General features: G+C 37.3%; 2 protein-coding genes across 5 annotated transcripts in view; both read right to left on the reverse strand.

Moving 5' to 3' along the window:
* LOC111604680 (adenylate cyclase type 6) overlaps positions 1 to 12,397 on the reverse strand; it is a 46,963-nt gene extending 34,566 nt beyond the window's left edge. For all 4 annotated transcript variants that reach the window (XM_023322842.2, XM_023322844.2, XM_023322845.2 and 1 more), the window contains exons 1-2: positions 12,308 to 12,397; positions 9,022 to 9,193 (exon numbers count right to left, since the gene is read on the reverse strand). The gene's annotated coding sequence lies outside the window, so the exon portion shown is untranslated. The remainder of the gene's footprint in view (positions 1 to 9,021; positions 9,194 to 12,307) is intronic.
* A 1,402-nt stretch (positions 12,398 to 13,799) lies between these two features.
* LOC111604722 (proline-rich extensin-like protein EPR1) lies at positions 13,800 to 14,405 on the reverse strand. The gene has a single exon (XM_023322896.2). The coding sequence runs from the start codon at positions 14,403 to 14,405 to the stop codon at positions 13,800 to 13,802; it is 606 nt and encodes a 201-aa protein (XP_023178664.2).
* Positions 14,406 to 16,156: the final 1,751 nt, after the last annotated feature.

Consider the following 16,156-nt stretch of genomic DNA (forward strand, 5'->3'; position numbering starts at 1 on the left):
TATCTGAAGCAAAATAAGATATAACTCTATGTAGTACTCAGTACACAGGAGTAATATCGCCTGAAAATAGCTTCTAGGGCATTGCTGCAACTGCCCCAACTCCGACAGGCCTCCGAGCACATTTTAAGCTCGTCGCCACGTTCCATTGTAGCGGCATAGGCTTAAGCTGAGACAAGTTCTTAAGCTGTGCAAAATCCAGGCTCTCAACACGGTTCAGTGTCAGCACTTGCAATTTTAATTATTAATATTATTATTATTATTATTATTATGTAAGTTACTCGTGCAACTTGTCTATGATATAGATTTTATTAATTGACATTTCTATTTTATTTTTGGCTTGGCAAGCTTTCAGCTATGAGTGCCTTTCAGATCAGACTAAGCCCACCTCAGCTTGCTCATATTAACTCGCAAACTTTCTTGGCAATTTAAACTTATAGGGTATGGCTTTAAGATGTATTAAAGGATTAGGCAGAGGTGGAGAGTCTCTGTCTATACAGCTCCAACGACAGCGTGTTACTCAATGTCAGGCGCAAAGCGCACATCGAAAAAGCCAAGGTATTGAAAACATTCTTGGGCATTAGAGTTCAATAGCAATTCATTAGAATAATGGCGCTAATGGCCTGGTAAATATTGTGGCTGTAACAACATTTACGAAAGCGAGAGGAAAAAACTTTCGCATACAACAACAACAGCAACGAAAAGAAAATTAATAAAATGGCAAAACAAATTTGATAAGCGGCAGAAATTAATGAGGCCAGCAGCGGTAGCTGTAACTGTAGTAGCTATAGCTGCTGCCAGTATCAGCCCCCATTTACAACCCCTCACAGCCAACCCACACCAAACCATCAAAAAGCGCCGAACACAGATCTCATGCATATTCAATCATTAACTGGGCAAAAGCAGCTGTTGGCATTTGCCAGACACTCACACAGACGTAGTTACGCCCACACCCCACACACAGACACTCCATATCCCAGTCTCTCTCTCTACATATATATAGATATATTTTCTATATTTGTAACAGTTGTTGCTTCTATGCTGTTTATGCTGCCATGTGTGTTTGGCCTTGTTTACGCGTCGTCATCTTTGTGTTTGGGTTTTCCGTGCTTTCGGTATTTGGTTTTCGCTATTTGTTTGCATTTCATTGACGCAAAGGTGTTTGCCTGGCCAGCGTAACTAAAAATTTGCATTGGAAATTAATTCATATGCTGTACGCGCAAAGCCCTTGGCAGTGAGTGTGCCACCGTCAGCAACTCATGCCCCATCTGCTCTGCTGCCATCTATCATTAAGACTGCTTTGTCCCACGGGGCGTATGCGTAATACACTAAAAACTATGTTTGGTGTAGGGTTCTGGGCTGAGCTTTGGGACTTGGCGAGTTGGTCTGGCTAAAAGCTTTAAGCAGTGAAGCGCAACGCGTGCTAGCTGCGCCAAGTCGAGTATAACACATAACTCATATTACTCATACGCCAGATCGTACACTCTGCAACGGCAGCTGGCAAATAATATGCCATGTTTACAGGTTGCACGTTAAGTATAAATATTTATGTCTATTTGAGTGCATGTTAGACATAAACATATATGCAGCAGTTGCAGTTGCAGCAGCTGCAGCTGCAGCATTGTCTATGTTATTTTGTCTAACGCATTTTGGTTCCCCATAAACAATTTCACTTAAAGACTTTAAAGCTGATTGATTCGATTGTTAGTTAACTTTGCTTCAACAAGCAAAGCTCTTAATTTGCTTTGCAACGAACTTGCGTCCTTCTACTCCCAGTTATATAGTTTGATAAAATGTATTTAAATATACCTTGAGGAACTTTTCGGGTAATAACTGAAAGTGAGTTTGGGTTTCTAGGAAATGTTACACTAAAATCATTTCATAATCGGATAATTTGTGTGTGTTCATGCCTTGATTGTTATGCATATATAAAAACGCATTGAGCAGAATACAAGGCTACTTCTAGTGGAGTACTCCCGACTGGAAGCCTTGCTACCTGCTTTCCTTGAAGCACTTATTAATAATAGTAAGAAAAACCCTGTTGACTAATCGCTAACATTTTCTTCTACCTACTCAGCGCTTCTCTGCTCCCAAATGGCTAATTTATTAAGATATTCAAGCAAGTCCCTAGAAAATAGTCATTTAACAAGAGGCAACTCTTCTCTCTGTGTCCTATCGAATTTGCTTGCATGCAAAACTTCAAATTTCTTCTCAGATTTACGAAAAAATTAATCACATTAAGCAGAGCATAAAGGTAAAGTTACGCAACACAGGCGGAAGTCATAATGCTTCTCACACACACATTACTCATTAATTGATTAAATGAAATGGGAATCATAAACAAAAACTGTTTTGCTTGCTCACTTGAGTTAGCCAAAAAAGAAAAGCAGAAGTAACAGCGTTCACAATTAATTGCAGCAACAGCGCAAAATTGTTGTTTAAATTTTTGCTGAAATGAAATCCAGCCAAGCGATAAAGCTAATATATATCGTAGAGAGATATGAGAGCAATAAAAAAAGGTAAACATATTCGAAAGCCAACACACATTTATGAGTCTAATAAAAGCCAAACAAACAGAAGCACAAGCGAGCAGCAGGCAAGCTCTTGCTGTAGCAAGAAGCCGGAGCTAAGCAGCTTAAAGGCAGGTAAAGGTAGCAGGGGCGGGTGGGCGCTGGGAGCCAGCTGCAGCTGCTGGCTTGACTTACTAATTTCTGATACGATCAAGTTAAGCAAAGCAAATGACAAACGAGCGCAGCATACAAACCCGGAGATGTTTAACCAAGCAGCTGCTTGAATGGAGATGCATCAATAGCATCAGCTACAGCAGCAGCAGGAGCTGTAGCTATAGCATTATCAGCGACAACAGCTCTACTATTCCGTAGTCCTGGCCCTTGGGCAGAACTAAACTTAACCTCACCTGGCCCTGGCAACGCTCGCTTTGTTTTACTTATGAATGCATTGTGGAAAAAAACAAAACAGCTAAAACAAACCCAGCAGCATTTCTTTCTTTTAAATACCCTGTAGACAAACAACAGATTTCATGGTATAGACGCGACTGCAAAGCAAAAACGAGCACGTATTGGCAAACTAAACTAGACTAGCTTGAATATTTGGTTTAATACCTGAAGGTTAGCGGTAGAGATGACAGTTAAATTTAGTGAGCTCAAAAACTACAAGAGTTTGACAAGAGGAATATTTGATATAATCTTTTACACCTGTTATGTATGAAGAAAATATGTAGATAAAGCTCTACAATTGCTTAATAATTAAGTTATTCTAAGTTAGAAATAACTTTCAATTATTACAGGATATTTAGCCGTTTTTAGTCTTCTTTATTAAATTAAAAAATAATTTGATTTTGTTTAAGAAATGTGAAACTTTTGTCATAATTGAAACTTTTCCCTTTTGCTAAATCTCTTCGCTTTTTTAACTCTGTAATAAATTCCCAGAAAATTTGTGCTTCTAAAAATACAAACTATTTACGTGGTATTTCTTAGTGCTGCACTTTTACCCTTCTCAGTGCTGCCTGTTTGTTATGGCTGTTGCTGCGCTCCGGGCCATGGTTTCGGCTCTTTTCATTGTTTTCTTACTTCGGTTGCACCGGTCTCTGCTTTCGCATTGTTAGAGCCCCCGAAGTCCATTACCCTTCATACGTTCCATATGCGAGGACCGGGAGCTGCTGCTTTTTCAGTCTATTGCCTGATGGCAATTTGCATATGACTCTGGTTGGGTCTGAAATTCTCGAGTCGCCCGGCTCACTTACAGCTAAGAAGCCGAGAACGTTTATGTTGCTACAACTACAGCATTTAATTAAAATTAGGTAGAGGTCCTCAGGCGGGCTGCCCTGCACACAGCCTACATGCTACAGGCCTCCCTGCAATGCAATGCACTTAAGTGCACACACGGCGTCTGTCAATGACTGTGCCTTGGGTGCCCGAGAGCAAGGCCCGTGGTCCGAGGTCTGAGCCAGCGCTTCTGGCCATGTCAAGTGCCCGATTTGGCAGTCGGCCAGAACAGGCGCCAGTTCCAAGTTGAAGGCAGCTGGCTCGTCATTGATTTGTACAAATGTCGACAGCTTTTTTCTTATGTCTTGAAGATGATTCGAGAGCGAGAGGGTCTTATAATTTGTTAATAAAATATGCCATGGCTTGAAGGATGATCCTATTAGAATATATTTTTTCTGATTGAACTTTCTTTAATGATAGATTTCAAGATGAAAACTTTTTGGTAAGACATAAAGATAATATTTGATTGGTTTTTGAATTGATCTAATTATAAACAAGTCTTAATACACTCTCAGCTATCGTCGAACGAAACTCAAATATAACTTTTCATTGCATTAACCTTGTCTAGATAGCCCACTCTGTTCAATATCAAATTATTATAAAACAACTTTATCCCATTTGATAGGGTATTGAGTCTTCAGTATAATCCTCTTTTCTACTCTCTTGCACTTGATTCATTTATTTTTACCTTGTGCCTGGCCCCACACAGAGTTTTGCCTATTTTCAGTGCTTGGCACATCTTTGCATTGCATCGCATTCTCAATCAACGTCTCGCTGGTCAACTGACCCACTGAACCACCCAACCACTGACCCACTGACTGACAGGCAATCCGGAACAATTTCAATTCGTCTGCTGCTTATTTGTATGCATGCCAAAAATCGTGTAAAGTAAACAAACAGAAAATTATTTTCGGTTAATTTTTGCGGCTGTTTGTTTAATTTCGAGCGGGTTTTATGAACTGCTGCAGTTGCCACAAACTGTGGCCACTGCATTTTGCATTTACTTAGCTGGCTATAGGTATCTGTATGTATATGTGTATATGTATCTAACTTCAAGCACATCACGTACGTTGAAAAGTTCAAGGACATTTGACCGTGGGGCTGCTGCACGTGGCGGCAATGTCAAAGACATGAAAGAGGAATTAAGACTGTGGCTGGGATTAGCTTAAGGATGCCAAAATCGTATAAGAACTGTTGCGAGCAGGTGAAATCGGCTGCATAATGCTCGCTAGTTGGGCAAGAAAAAAAACTAAGTTGTTTTATATGCATATGACACGTCTAAGTCGTGGGAGAGATCTAGCTGCAAAGCTTGATAAAAATCATAAACTTTTTAGGATTCAGTTGAGAATATATAATATATATATAATTTGAAACTGTATCTTTATCTGTATCTGAATCTGTAAATTTATCTGTATCTGAAGCGCTACATGTTTCTATACATATATCTATATCTGTACCTGTATTTTTATCAGTTCTTTTTTCATTATCTATATCTGTATCTGTAAGATATATATGTAGCTATAAATGTATCTGCAGCTGTATCTGTATCTATATCTGTATCTACATCTATATCTATATCTATATATGTATCTGTATCGTTAAATGTATCTGTTTGTGTACCTGTATCTCTATCTGTATCCTTAGCTTTATATGTATCTATACATGTATCTGTATCTGCATATATATCTGTATCTACATCTCTATCTATAAGTGTATCTGTATCTGTTTCTGTACCTGTATCTGTATCTGTATCTATATCTTTATACGTATCTATAAATGTTTCTGCATCTGTATCTGTGTCTATTGTATCTATATATGTATTTATAAATGTATCTGCATCTGTATCTGTATCTGTTTATGTATCTATATCTATATCTATGTATATATGTATCTATAAATGTATCCTTATCTGTATCTGTATCTAGTTTCAATACTGCAGCCAAGCACATTCACTCACATATGGCGCGGCAACCAATAAACTCGATTCCCTTCTCTAAACGTGTATAAGCATATTGGCCAGGCAAAACATAAATGTATTTAGCAGCAAGTGTCTTTCACATTTGTGCGTGTCCTGCGTAACAAATTACACTACGCTACAGTCTACTCTAATTCCCCCTCTCTTTCAGTCTGTGTCTAATTCCGCATGAATCGAGCTCTGCAGCTAAATCTAATGAATAAATTAACGAACTCGACACTCGATTGGTTTTTTTGGGCGCGCCCTTTAAACGCACATCGAATACAACATTATTCAATTATTAATTATAAATGAATGGCAAAAATGAATTGTTTAACCGTTATCAATGAGTAATTACTGTAGCTGCCATGGAAAACAACATGCCACAAGAGCAGCAGCAGTCAGCTAATTAGCGGCGTGTTCTCCCGAATTAGACACAGATTAAATTCAGTGTGGCTTTGCTTTGTTTATGGTTTGCTATTGATTTGAATAATTTTACAGCTGATGGACAGAGAGATACCCTAGTGAAAATGTAGCCCGTTAAAAGGGTCTGACATTTTGTAGAAGCGATATAATAGTCTAATTTTGCTCTGTTTGCGTGAGCGCTGATATGATATGACCACAGCTGATGGACTTGTAGATACCCTGGTTTGTGATCAACCTGATTCCACTGATATTATAGTTCAGTTGTTACCTAGTTTAAGCAGATTAGTCATAATGTGTCCTGTGTCTGTATATTGTGACAGAAGATACCCTAGATTATGATAAACATGATTCAGCTGATAACCTTGTGTGATTCTAGTGATTGTTACTCATTTTATTTTTGCTTGTTTGTGGGCTGATTGTAATTTGAGTAGCTTAACATCAGCTACCCTAGCTTGAGATACACATAATTTAATGCATACATTAGCCCGTTGGTACTTATATATATTATTCAATGTGAAACTGTGTGTTAAATGTTGAATAAAGTATGGAGTGATAGACTAAAAAATACCCTACATTAAAAGAAATATGATAATATGTTGCTTGATGCAAGCTAAAGTCTTGATTCAATGAGGTTAACTTCTGCATCTGTTGCAAAAGAGATTGACAGATAAAATTTACAGGGTATACAAAGTTGTTGTCTTTACTTTGCCATTGTTTAATATTTGTTTTTTGATATATTGTTCAGGTAAATGTTTTGTTACCAATTCCTACAACATGTTAATATCAAGAGCTCTACCAACTTGTAGCCGCATTGATGTAAATGAAGTTTGGCGCAACTTTGAGCGCTACTTGCCGCAACGGCAAAAGTCAGAGCTCACAGGGCCGACACACAAATCACATAAACCTGTATGCAAAAGTCAGCAACATAAACTTTGTGCTTAACTAATTGCTGCTACAGACCGCCGAGTCCCTGCCTGGAAATCCTCAACTGAGCTCCTGCTCTTGGCACCTGTCCGTGCTGCTAAGCCGCAGCTACAGGCGAAACTTGTGCAAATGCATTTTTATTTTGCCTCATGTGCTCGTGGATAGGGTACGTTGATTTTGTAAGGAAGCAGAGGATGAATCTGATTAGTTACAAAAAAAAGCTCTTATTTGAGAGACAATATCATTATACTTTATTTTCTTTGCTTCTTCTCTACTATATTGTATATCTAATGTATGAGTAGAGCTATCTATATTCGAGGGTATTAAATCTTCGACTTGTTTATAGCTTCCGCTTTCCATTTTTATCAAATTTTCACAAACTAATTTACTAGCTCATTATGTATACTTAATAATTTATCGAATTCATATTGAGCATACGGCAAGCTAGCCGCAACACTGAAACATAGTTCATAGCACACACACACACACACATAGCCGCGCCGCAACTGACATTAACAATGGCAGACAGTGAACCGCAACAAAAACCACCGAAAGAAAAAACTGACTAAAATCCACGTAAATGCCAGTCAGACGTGTGGCTGGAGGAGGGCGCTTCACTGCGGCAACTGGTGGCAAATGAGGCATATGCAGCATGCAACAAAACTAAATAATTAAACGCTTTGCTGCTAAAGCAGAAGCTGCAGCACATGAATTAACTTAGTCCGAGCACAATTCAAAAAGACAAAGCCAAAGCCATCTCAAAGCTGAGGCCATAGCTTTTGGCTGGCCCAGCTCAGCTGACCCGCTGCTCAAATTAAGTAAGATTATACAAATGAAATGTGATAGACTCAGAGATAGTCAGTGGCTAACAACGATGAGCTCTAGTTGTAGCTTAACAAAGGGCACAGACAGACATACATAGAATAGCAAAGCGACAGATAGAAGAAGATCCAAATATACAGATACAACTGTATTTTGGAAATATGAATGGAAGAGCTAATAGATGGGTGTATAGGCAGATAGGAGTATAGAAAGAAGTTAGAAATATATATGAAAATAACTTATTTATTTGCATAAAAAGTATCTAGAGCATCTCAAAGTCTCTAACTTCTGCATTTAATAAAAAATTATTGATTTTAAACATGATTTGAAAATAATATATAAAAGTTTTTTAACTTATGTAGGTAGCAGCAGTCATTAAAGTCTTCGTTAATGCACAGATAAATGAATGGGCGGGCAAAGATAGAGAGAGAAAGAGAGAGAGAGGTAGTCAGAGTATATGCGGCAGATGGACAGCTATGTATAGATACAGCTCTTCAGGCTGATCAAATGTAAACATACTCTAACTTAACAAGTTTTTTACTGATATTTATCGACTTCGTATTGTGAAACTTATTGAAACTTGATTTGAAAATCTTAAAAAACCAACTTGAGATGAACAATCAGGCGCAAACGAATAAAGAAAAGCACAAATAGAATGAGAGGCAGATATAGGCCATACCAGTCTATAGCTGAGCCAGGCTGAGCAAATGAAATCATACTCTAACTAATGAAGAGAGCACTCGATATTTATCGATTTTGTAAAGAAAAAAACAAGCAGACAGACAAATAAACAGCAAGAGCAGAATGATTCCATAAGACAAACATGCTAACTGCTATAGAAATTTATATTTATGTTGTTAATTATGGTTAAACAAAAGAATTTATGCTGTTCATTTATAAAATGTTAACTTTTAGCACAGTCTGTGTTATGATAAATAAATAGATAAGCAATTGAATAGTTTGGAGTAGTAGACATCGCTCCTCACATCCACTGTCACATCTGCTTACACTAATTATCCAATCACAACTAGAGTATACCCCACTCCAGCGCACTCTGCGCACGTTTAGAGGGCTTTATCAGAGAATGAGAATTAATGTGTGGCTTTTGCATACCTGTCTAATGGGTCTGTTGTTGCGGCAGGTGCCGGCACGTCTGATGCCACTAAGTATGCAGCGTTATCTACTGCCGTCACTGCTCCCGTTCACGTTGCTGCTGCTTCTTCTTCGCTTCTTTCGGTTTTTTGATTATTTATTTTTACATTTTATAACATTTGTTGTTTCCCAGCTTTTGTGTCCGCAAATGAAATGCGCGTTTAAATGAAAAATATCCCAAATAATTATAATAAATACTTTTTAGCAGCTCCTCCTTGGGCCGCTGCCCTTCGGTTCGAGCTGTCGAGTGTTTTTTCTCTCCTTATTTTGTTTCTTTGCCGTTTGTTTTGGGTCGACGCAAAAGAAGGTCTTCTCTTAACGCAAAAATAAAATAACTTCCCTTTTCACACAACTCACACATACACACACACACGCACACACATACTTTTTGTGTGTGTTTGGAAAAAAGGGAAAATTTAAATTAAACTGATTTGTTGCTGTTGTCGCTTCAATTTTTGCTGCTGCTGGCTGACAGCTTTTTTATGCCTTTTTGTGCTTGTTTTTTTTTTGCATTTTAAATTACAAATGACAGCTGCAAAGCAAAAATATGGAGGAAAAACGAAACGAAACAGTTAACACTTATTTAAATGCGAATGCAAGCCGTTTTCAGTTAAGGTTTTTATGCATATTAATCATACGCCGTGTTGTGCTTGCCTCTCTGACTTTGCCTCTCTCTCTCTCTCTCTGTTTGTTGCTTTGTCTTTTAAAAGGCATCGCAATTATGCAAATCAAATTAATTTGATGCTTATTAGTTTGACCCACTGTTCAGCTGCAATTAGGGGCGGCTGTGCTGTGGGCGTGTCCCAGACACCGAGCACAAAAAGAAAAACATTTACTGCAATTTGCATGCGAAATGTTTCATGCAATAACATAAAGACAGGCAGACAGTCGGACAGACGGTTAGACGGCGCAAGTAAATGATTGTGTGTTTGCCATTTGTTGTGTTGGCTCATAAACACGCCATAAACCCATCAATATAGGCCACGCCCACACACACACACACCCACACCCTGGCACAGAGCAATAGGCCAATCGGCAATCAGGCGCCAAAGCGAAATCAACGCAAATTGAAGCTAAAAATTAAAAATGCAAAAATCGAAATCAAAACCCAGCAGAAGAGAGAGAAGGTGGGCGTTAGAGAGGCGAGGAAGTAGAATTAGGAACGCCAAATGAAGCGCCAAATTAGAAAATAATGCCAAAGAAAAATATATAAAATTGAAACCGAAACAGAGCAAACAAAACAACAACAAAATTGATAAAAATATTATGAAACAATTTTGTTGTTGTTGTTGTTGCTGCCACTTGAGGCGGAAGTGCGCCGTAGCTAACAACAAAGCCGCAGGAGCTGACTAAGGATGCAGCAGCAACAGCAGCCGGATAAACCAAAGCAAAAGGCATTGATAGAGAGCGAGCGAGAGGGAGACAGAGAGCCAGGGACGAGCACTTGCTTGAGCTGGCATTGTTATGACTGCTGTAATACGCTTTGCGAGGAGATTACAATGTCTGATTACTTTGTTATTAATAAATACAAAAGCGTGCCACACACACACACACACACACACCTACGCACACACAAGCGCATGCACACGTTGTGGCAGCCGCGGGCAACGGCGCGTATGCGCGATTTTCATTATCTTTTCTATGTGGCTGTGGCTTTGTATGCCAAACGTTTATTAATAAACTACCTCAGTGTGCCCATCTGTGTGTGTAACAATACAGCAAACTAAACAACGGCACACAGGTAAATGCAGTTTTTGTAATAAACAAAATATATAAATGCGAAAACTATATTCAATTTCTGAGCCATCAATTTGCTTATTTATTGCTGTTGTCATTGAGCCAAAAAAAAATAGCTGTAAATTTATATATAAATATTTGTGTATGTGTGTGCTTGTGTATGTGTTTAATATAAGATTTAATTTGATTTGTGCACAATTTAATTGCATTTTAATTGCAAATGTGGTGAAAGTTCGCTTCCAAGCTGCAATTTAATTGAGCGTTAAATTATTTTTAGCTACAGTTTTTTTTGCGTCTTTCAAAATCGATTTATGTTTATATATTATACATATATATAATTTTTAAATTCAATTATATTACATTTATGTTTGATTTAATCTAATTATAACTGCGCTTTACGTTGTTTGCTTGTTTTTTGTTTATTTTCATTTTTTATATTTCATTTTTGTTTTGTTTCTTATTTGGTTTTTATTTGCACTTTGCTTTACTTTGTTTATTTTTTATTTATACATTTTTGTACTTATTTTTGCTTTTCAAATACTTTGAGTGGCGTAGTAAAAATTGTTTTCTTTCTATTTAGTTTAGTCTTTATTTCTTTCGTATATTTGTAAACATTTTTTACATATTTTTTTGCGTTTGCTCTTTTATACTCTATTTACACTGTGTCTATGAACAGCAAAAGTGATTCTCGTTTGTAGCTAGAGACTTGACATATGAAACATAGAGTTGCCCAGACTGACAGTCCGATTAAAGGGCATCAACTATATCTTTTATAGCATAAAATCAATTGGTTCGATAAGAAATTTGATAAATATGCTCTCTTAGAGCAACTTCAGTTAAAATTGTATAAACTAAAAATAAACTACGATCAGCTTTATTGTTGGATCACCTCTATTTACAGCTAACATTGCGGCTAATCGAAATATATAAATTTTTATAGCCTGACCCATCGTAAATTGTAATCAGATTTTGAAGAAAATCATTTTCACTTTGTCCAGTTTAAGCTACTAAATATTTAATATAGTATTCACCTTAAATTTTCTAATCAGCTTAATGAAATTTCAAATTTTATGGTCTTTTTACTTTTTACAAATATTTATTTTTTTTTAATTTTTTTAGCTTACTTTAATACAAATTTTTTATTTGCGCAACTAAAGTATTATTTTTGTTTACTTAACATTTTTTTAATTAAACTGCATACAACTTTTTAAGTTTTTGTTGCAAAATTTAAGTTTTCAGTAATGAATTCAATTTTTTATTTTATTTTTAGTTTGTTTTAAACACAATTCTCCATTTGCCTAGTCTCTTTATAATTTTTTCTTGTCACATAAATTTAATAAACAATTTTAGGTCTTTCAACGTTTTTTCAGCTTTAAATTGTCTTTTATAATTTAGTAAATTTAATTTAAATTTTTAGTTATAATTATTTATTTTGAAATTTTTTGCAACTTTTATTTGTATCTATTGCCCGTTGAATGATTATCTTGAGCAGTTTCTTTGGCTTGGCTACCTTTATTCGAAACACCAACGTTTATCACTTTTCACAACGAGTTTTCTTATCTTTTTGCTCGTTTTCAGCTCGCATTCGCTTTCGGGCACGTTGAAACCGCAACTGAGTTGAATTTTCCGACGTGTCTGCCTTTTATGCGCTTTTCCTGTCGGCTTCGTTGAATGTTGAAGCGAACCCAACGAAGCTTTTTCGTCTAAAGCTTTTCCCCATTCAATTTCCATTCAATCGCGTTGACTGCGACTGTTTACAGGTGTTTGTTTTGGCCTGGCCTAAACAATAGAAACGAACGAAAAAGACTCCTTTGGGCCAAATGTACTGAAAGCTATTTTGCTCTTTAAATTTTCGGCTGAGTTTTTCTTTTGCTTTTGCTTTTGCTTTTCTTGTTTTATTTTTTGGGTTACGCTTCGCTAACCGCAACATTTTGTTGCAGGCAACCGTGCGCCACTTGTTGCACGCTGACAAATTCGTCGGGCAATTTATAAAGTTTGATGCTCAATACTTGGCCACAATATATTAATAATTCAACAACGAAAAGCACGAAATATCCATTTATATTTATGTTGATGTTTATGTTTTTTGCTTTCAAGCGCAATAAAACAGACAACGACTGTGCTTTAAGCGTAACGTAGCTGACTTGAATACCCTATAAAAAAGGAAAGCTGCGAAGGTTTAGTTGGACTTCAACTCAGCTTAGACAATGCACATTTGGCTGAGGAAATTCATAATTAAACTCCTCAACTTTTTAAAGAACATGAGCTTTCTGCATGAGCAGGAGTCTGCTAACTACCAAATTAGCTGTAGTTGGTCAGCTCAGTTCACAGAGAACAAAGCTGACAAACGTAGCGAGAAAATCATGAACAGCAACGACAACAGGCAGCGGAAAATTTAATGAAGCAATTGAAAAATTGCTGAATTATTGAGAGAGAGTGAGGTAGGAGAGCAAACTGTAAACTTGCCTAATCAAAATATGTGTGGGGCAGTCGATCGGGCCAGCAAGGAAAACAAAAAAGGACTGCAAGGCACACACGCACACACGCACACACTTACACACACACATCCTGTGACAGCGCAAGGATTGTGAAGCGACAACAAATCAATTGTGAAGCCACACGAGAAAAAGGACAACGGAAATGATGAGACACGATGTGGGAAAGACTAAAGCAAACGCTGATGACGATGATGTGGATGATATGGTTGATGATGTTGATGATGATGATGATGAGCAGTGAGCCAGAGTCAGCTGTGGCAAACAGAATGAAAACATTTTTCTAATTTCCTGTCATCAATATCAAATGAAATGTTATGGCGCACACATCAAATATCCTTAGACACCCGCGCGCTGACTGCCAGCACTTCTAATTGAGTTGTGTGCGAGTGTCGCGTATTTATAGACAATTCCTTTTATTGCAAGTAAACGTATTCGCATATAACATATAACAATTGCTGCTTAATATACATATATACATACATACATATATATATTGCATGTGCCTTAGAGCCTTAGTCGCCTGATCGCTCGATAATGATAGCCATCATCCAGCAGCGCTGCGGATTCCTCCTCGCTCTGTGGCACCGGGTCGACGGCCACGGCATTGTCCTCGAGTGGCGGCAGATAGGCTTCGACGGTGGGCGTTAGATCGGGTATGACTTCGGGCGTGGCATAGTGATAGCCATCGGACTGCAGCAAGCCCGCTGGCTCCACAATATCCTCATGGGTTGGCGCCTCCGTTTCCTGAACTGGCTGTTCAGTGGTTGGGATGGCAGCTGCTTCTGTTGTAAGCGGCTCGCTGGCTGTTGTTGTTGCAAGCGTCGTCGTTGTTGTTGTTGTTGCTGGCTCGCTTGTTGTTTCAACTGGCGGCAAGTACTCATTGGTGGGTGGCAAATAATCAAGCGGCGGCGTCAAGACATGCGACAAGCTAGCCGCATGCTGTTCAACGGGCGGCAAATAATCGCGACTGGGCACCGGTGGCAACACCACAGGTGGCAAATACTCCAAAGGCAAGTGTGAGACATCGCGACGCGGCCGCAACACACTCGCACTCACGCTGACACGCGCTACCGCCACCAGCAACAGCAGCAGGCTTACCATTTGCTTCATCTTCAACTGTAAAATGTAGCCTTGATGTAGCTGCAAGCTCTGTTTAAATCCCAATGTAACACTTACCATATTAACAATATATTTATATATATATCTATATATTTATATAGGTCTGGGTTGTCTGTTTGGCTTGTTGGGATGTTGCGTTATGCTGTGTCTTTCTGAAATCACTCTGGGTATTTATATGAAAAATTAGCAAGGGTTTGCCAAAGACTCAACGCGTTCGATCCGAACAGCAAACAGTGAACAACGCAGAGCGAACGCGAGCTATCGAACCGGAATCTTAATTAAACATGCGTTTCAATTGTTGCTCTTGTTGTTGTTGTGGTTGTTGTTATTGTGTTGGATTGCATCAAAAACATTTAGCGCCGACGACGACACCTTCCGCAAGCTGAGCTGTCATTTCAGCTTGCTTATAGCTTTTAGTTGTGGATAGTTGTAGCAAAAAAAAGCTAGTTCCATTAGAAACAAGCTAAAACAGATTTTTGTTTCGATCAATATATCAATCATTTACTATATGACACAAATATGTATATATATAATATGGCCTGACTCTCTGATTGATTGATGAAGCAGCTGCAGAGTTTACAGGGAAAAAGCTAGTAAAATAGAAATAGAAATTCAACGTGCTGTGAGAGCTTTTAGAAGAGTGTAGATTAAAGTTTATTAGAACAGATATAAACTACGAGACTATTATTATATATATACATATCTGAGCAGAGGAGTAAAACAAAGAGCAACCGAACATAAGCTAAATTTATGAATTATGTAAAACAAAAATAATTATAATATATAATGATTTAATATATTATTTTATTTATATTAAAACTGTCTTAAAATTTTTGCCATAAATATATGGAATATTCTTAACATTTCATTTCATTTTTATTAATTTTCTAGAAACTTTTTATCAATATAGCCCTTTTCATATATAGAATTATGTAAATTTATCATCAATTTAAGTTTTTTTTAGCAGTTTTATGCCTATGCTATAAACTTCTAATTTTCTAATATTCATTGAGTGCACTTAGTCATTTTTTATATATGAGCTATTTTAGCTTATTTACACCTAAGTTTAAAATAAATTATAAATAAATAAACCACAAATAAATATATTTACTATAGTTTGCTATTTTACTATTTAATATTTCAGGTGGGTTTTTGCAATATTTTTAACTATTTATTTAAGCTTATCTTTTTAAACTGTTTCTCATTTTAAGCTCAGTTTCAGCCAACTTTAAACTTTGTTAGTTTTAATATTTTTTTAGAAATTGCCTGTGATTTACTTTAGCTTTTTCTTCACTCTATGTATAGCTCTATAATTTAATTATTCTCAACTAATTCAAACTACAATTTAGCACATTTCTAGCCAACACTCAGTCTCATTTAGCCATAATTTTAGTTGCATTTAGCCATTTCATGCTCTCTCTCCCTCTCTATCTCTCTGTCTCTCTACTTTTTCTGCTGCCAACACAGCTCCTCTAAGATCTATCATCAAACCTGTTGCAACTGGCTCGATCGAGCAGATCTGTTTGTTTGATGTTCATGATGCGGCATGGTCATCGACGGCATGGTCATTGGCATTAGTTTTTTGAACCAGCAAACGCTTCTTAAGTGTTGCCAACAACTGTTTATCTATTTGACTTAAGCTGCGTTTGTTTGCCGAAGAATATTTCGCACTCAATTTAAAAATCTGTCAATATTTTTTATTGTTTTGTTTCTTTTAGCCACATTCTACAAACATAAGTTTT

Source organism: Drosophila hydei, unplaced genomic scaffold, assembly GCF_003285905.1.
Source record: "Drosophila hydei strain 15085-1641.00,03,60 unplaced genomic scaffold, DhydRS2 tig00000283-arrow-arrow-pilon, whole genome shotgun sequence".
NCBI lineage: Eukaryota > Metazoa > Arthropoda > Insecta > Diptera > Drosophilidae > Drosophila > Drosophila hydei.

Excerpts from the sequence above, each read along its gene's own strand:
- LOC111604722 (XM_023322896.2), bottom strand. The coding sequence starts at position 14,405 with ATGAAGCAAATGGTAAGCCTGCTGCTGTTGCTGGTGGCGGTAGCGCGT.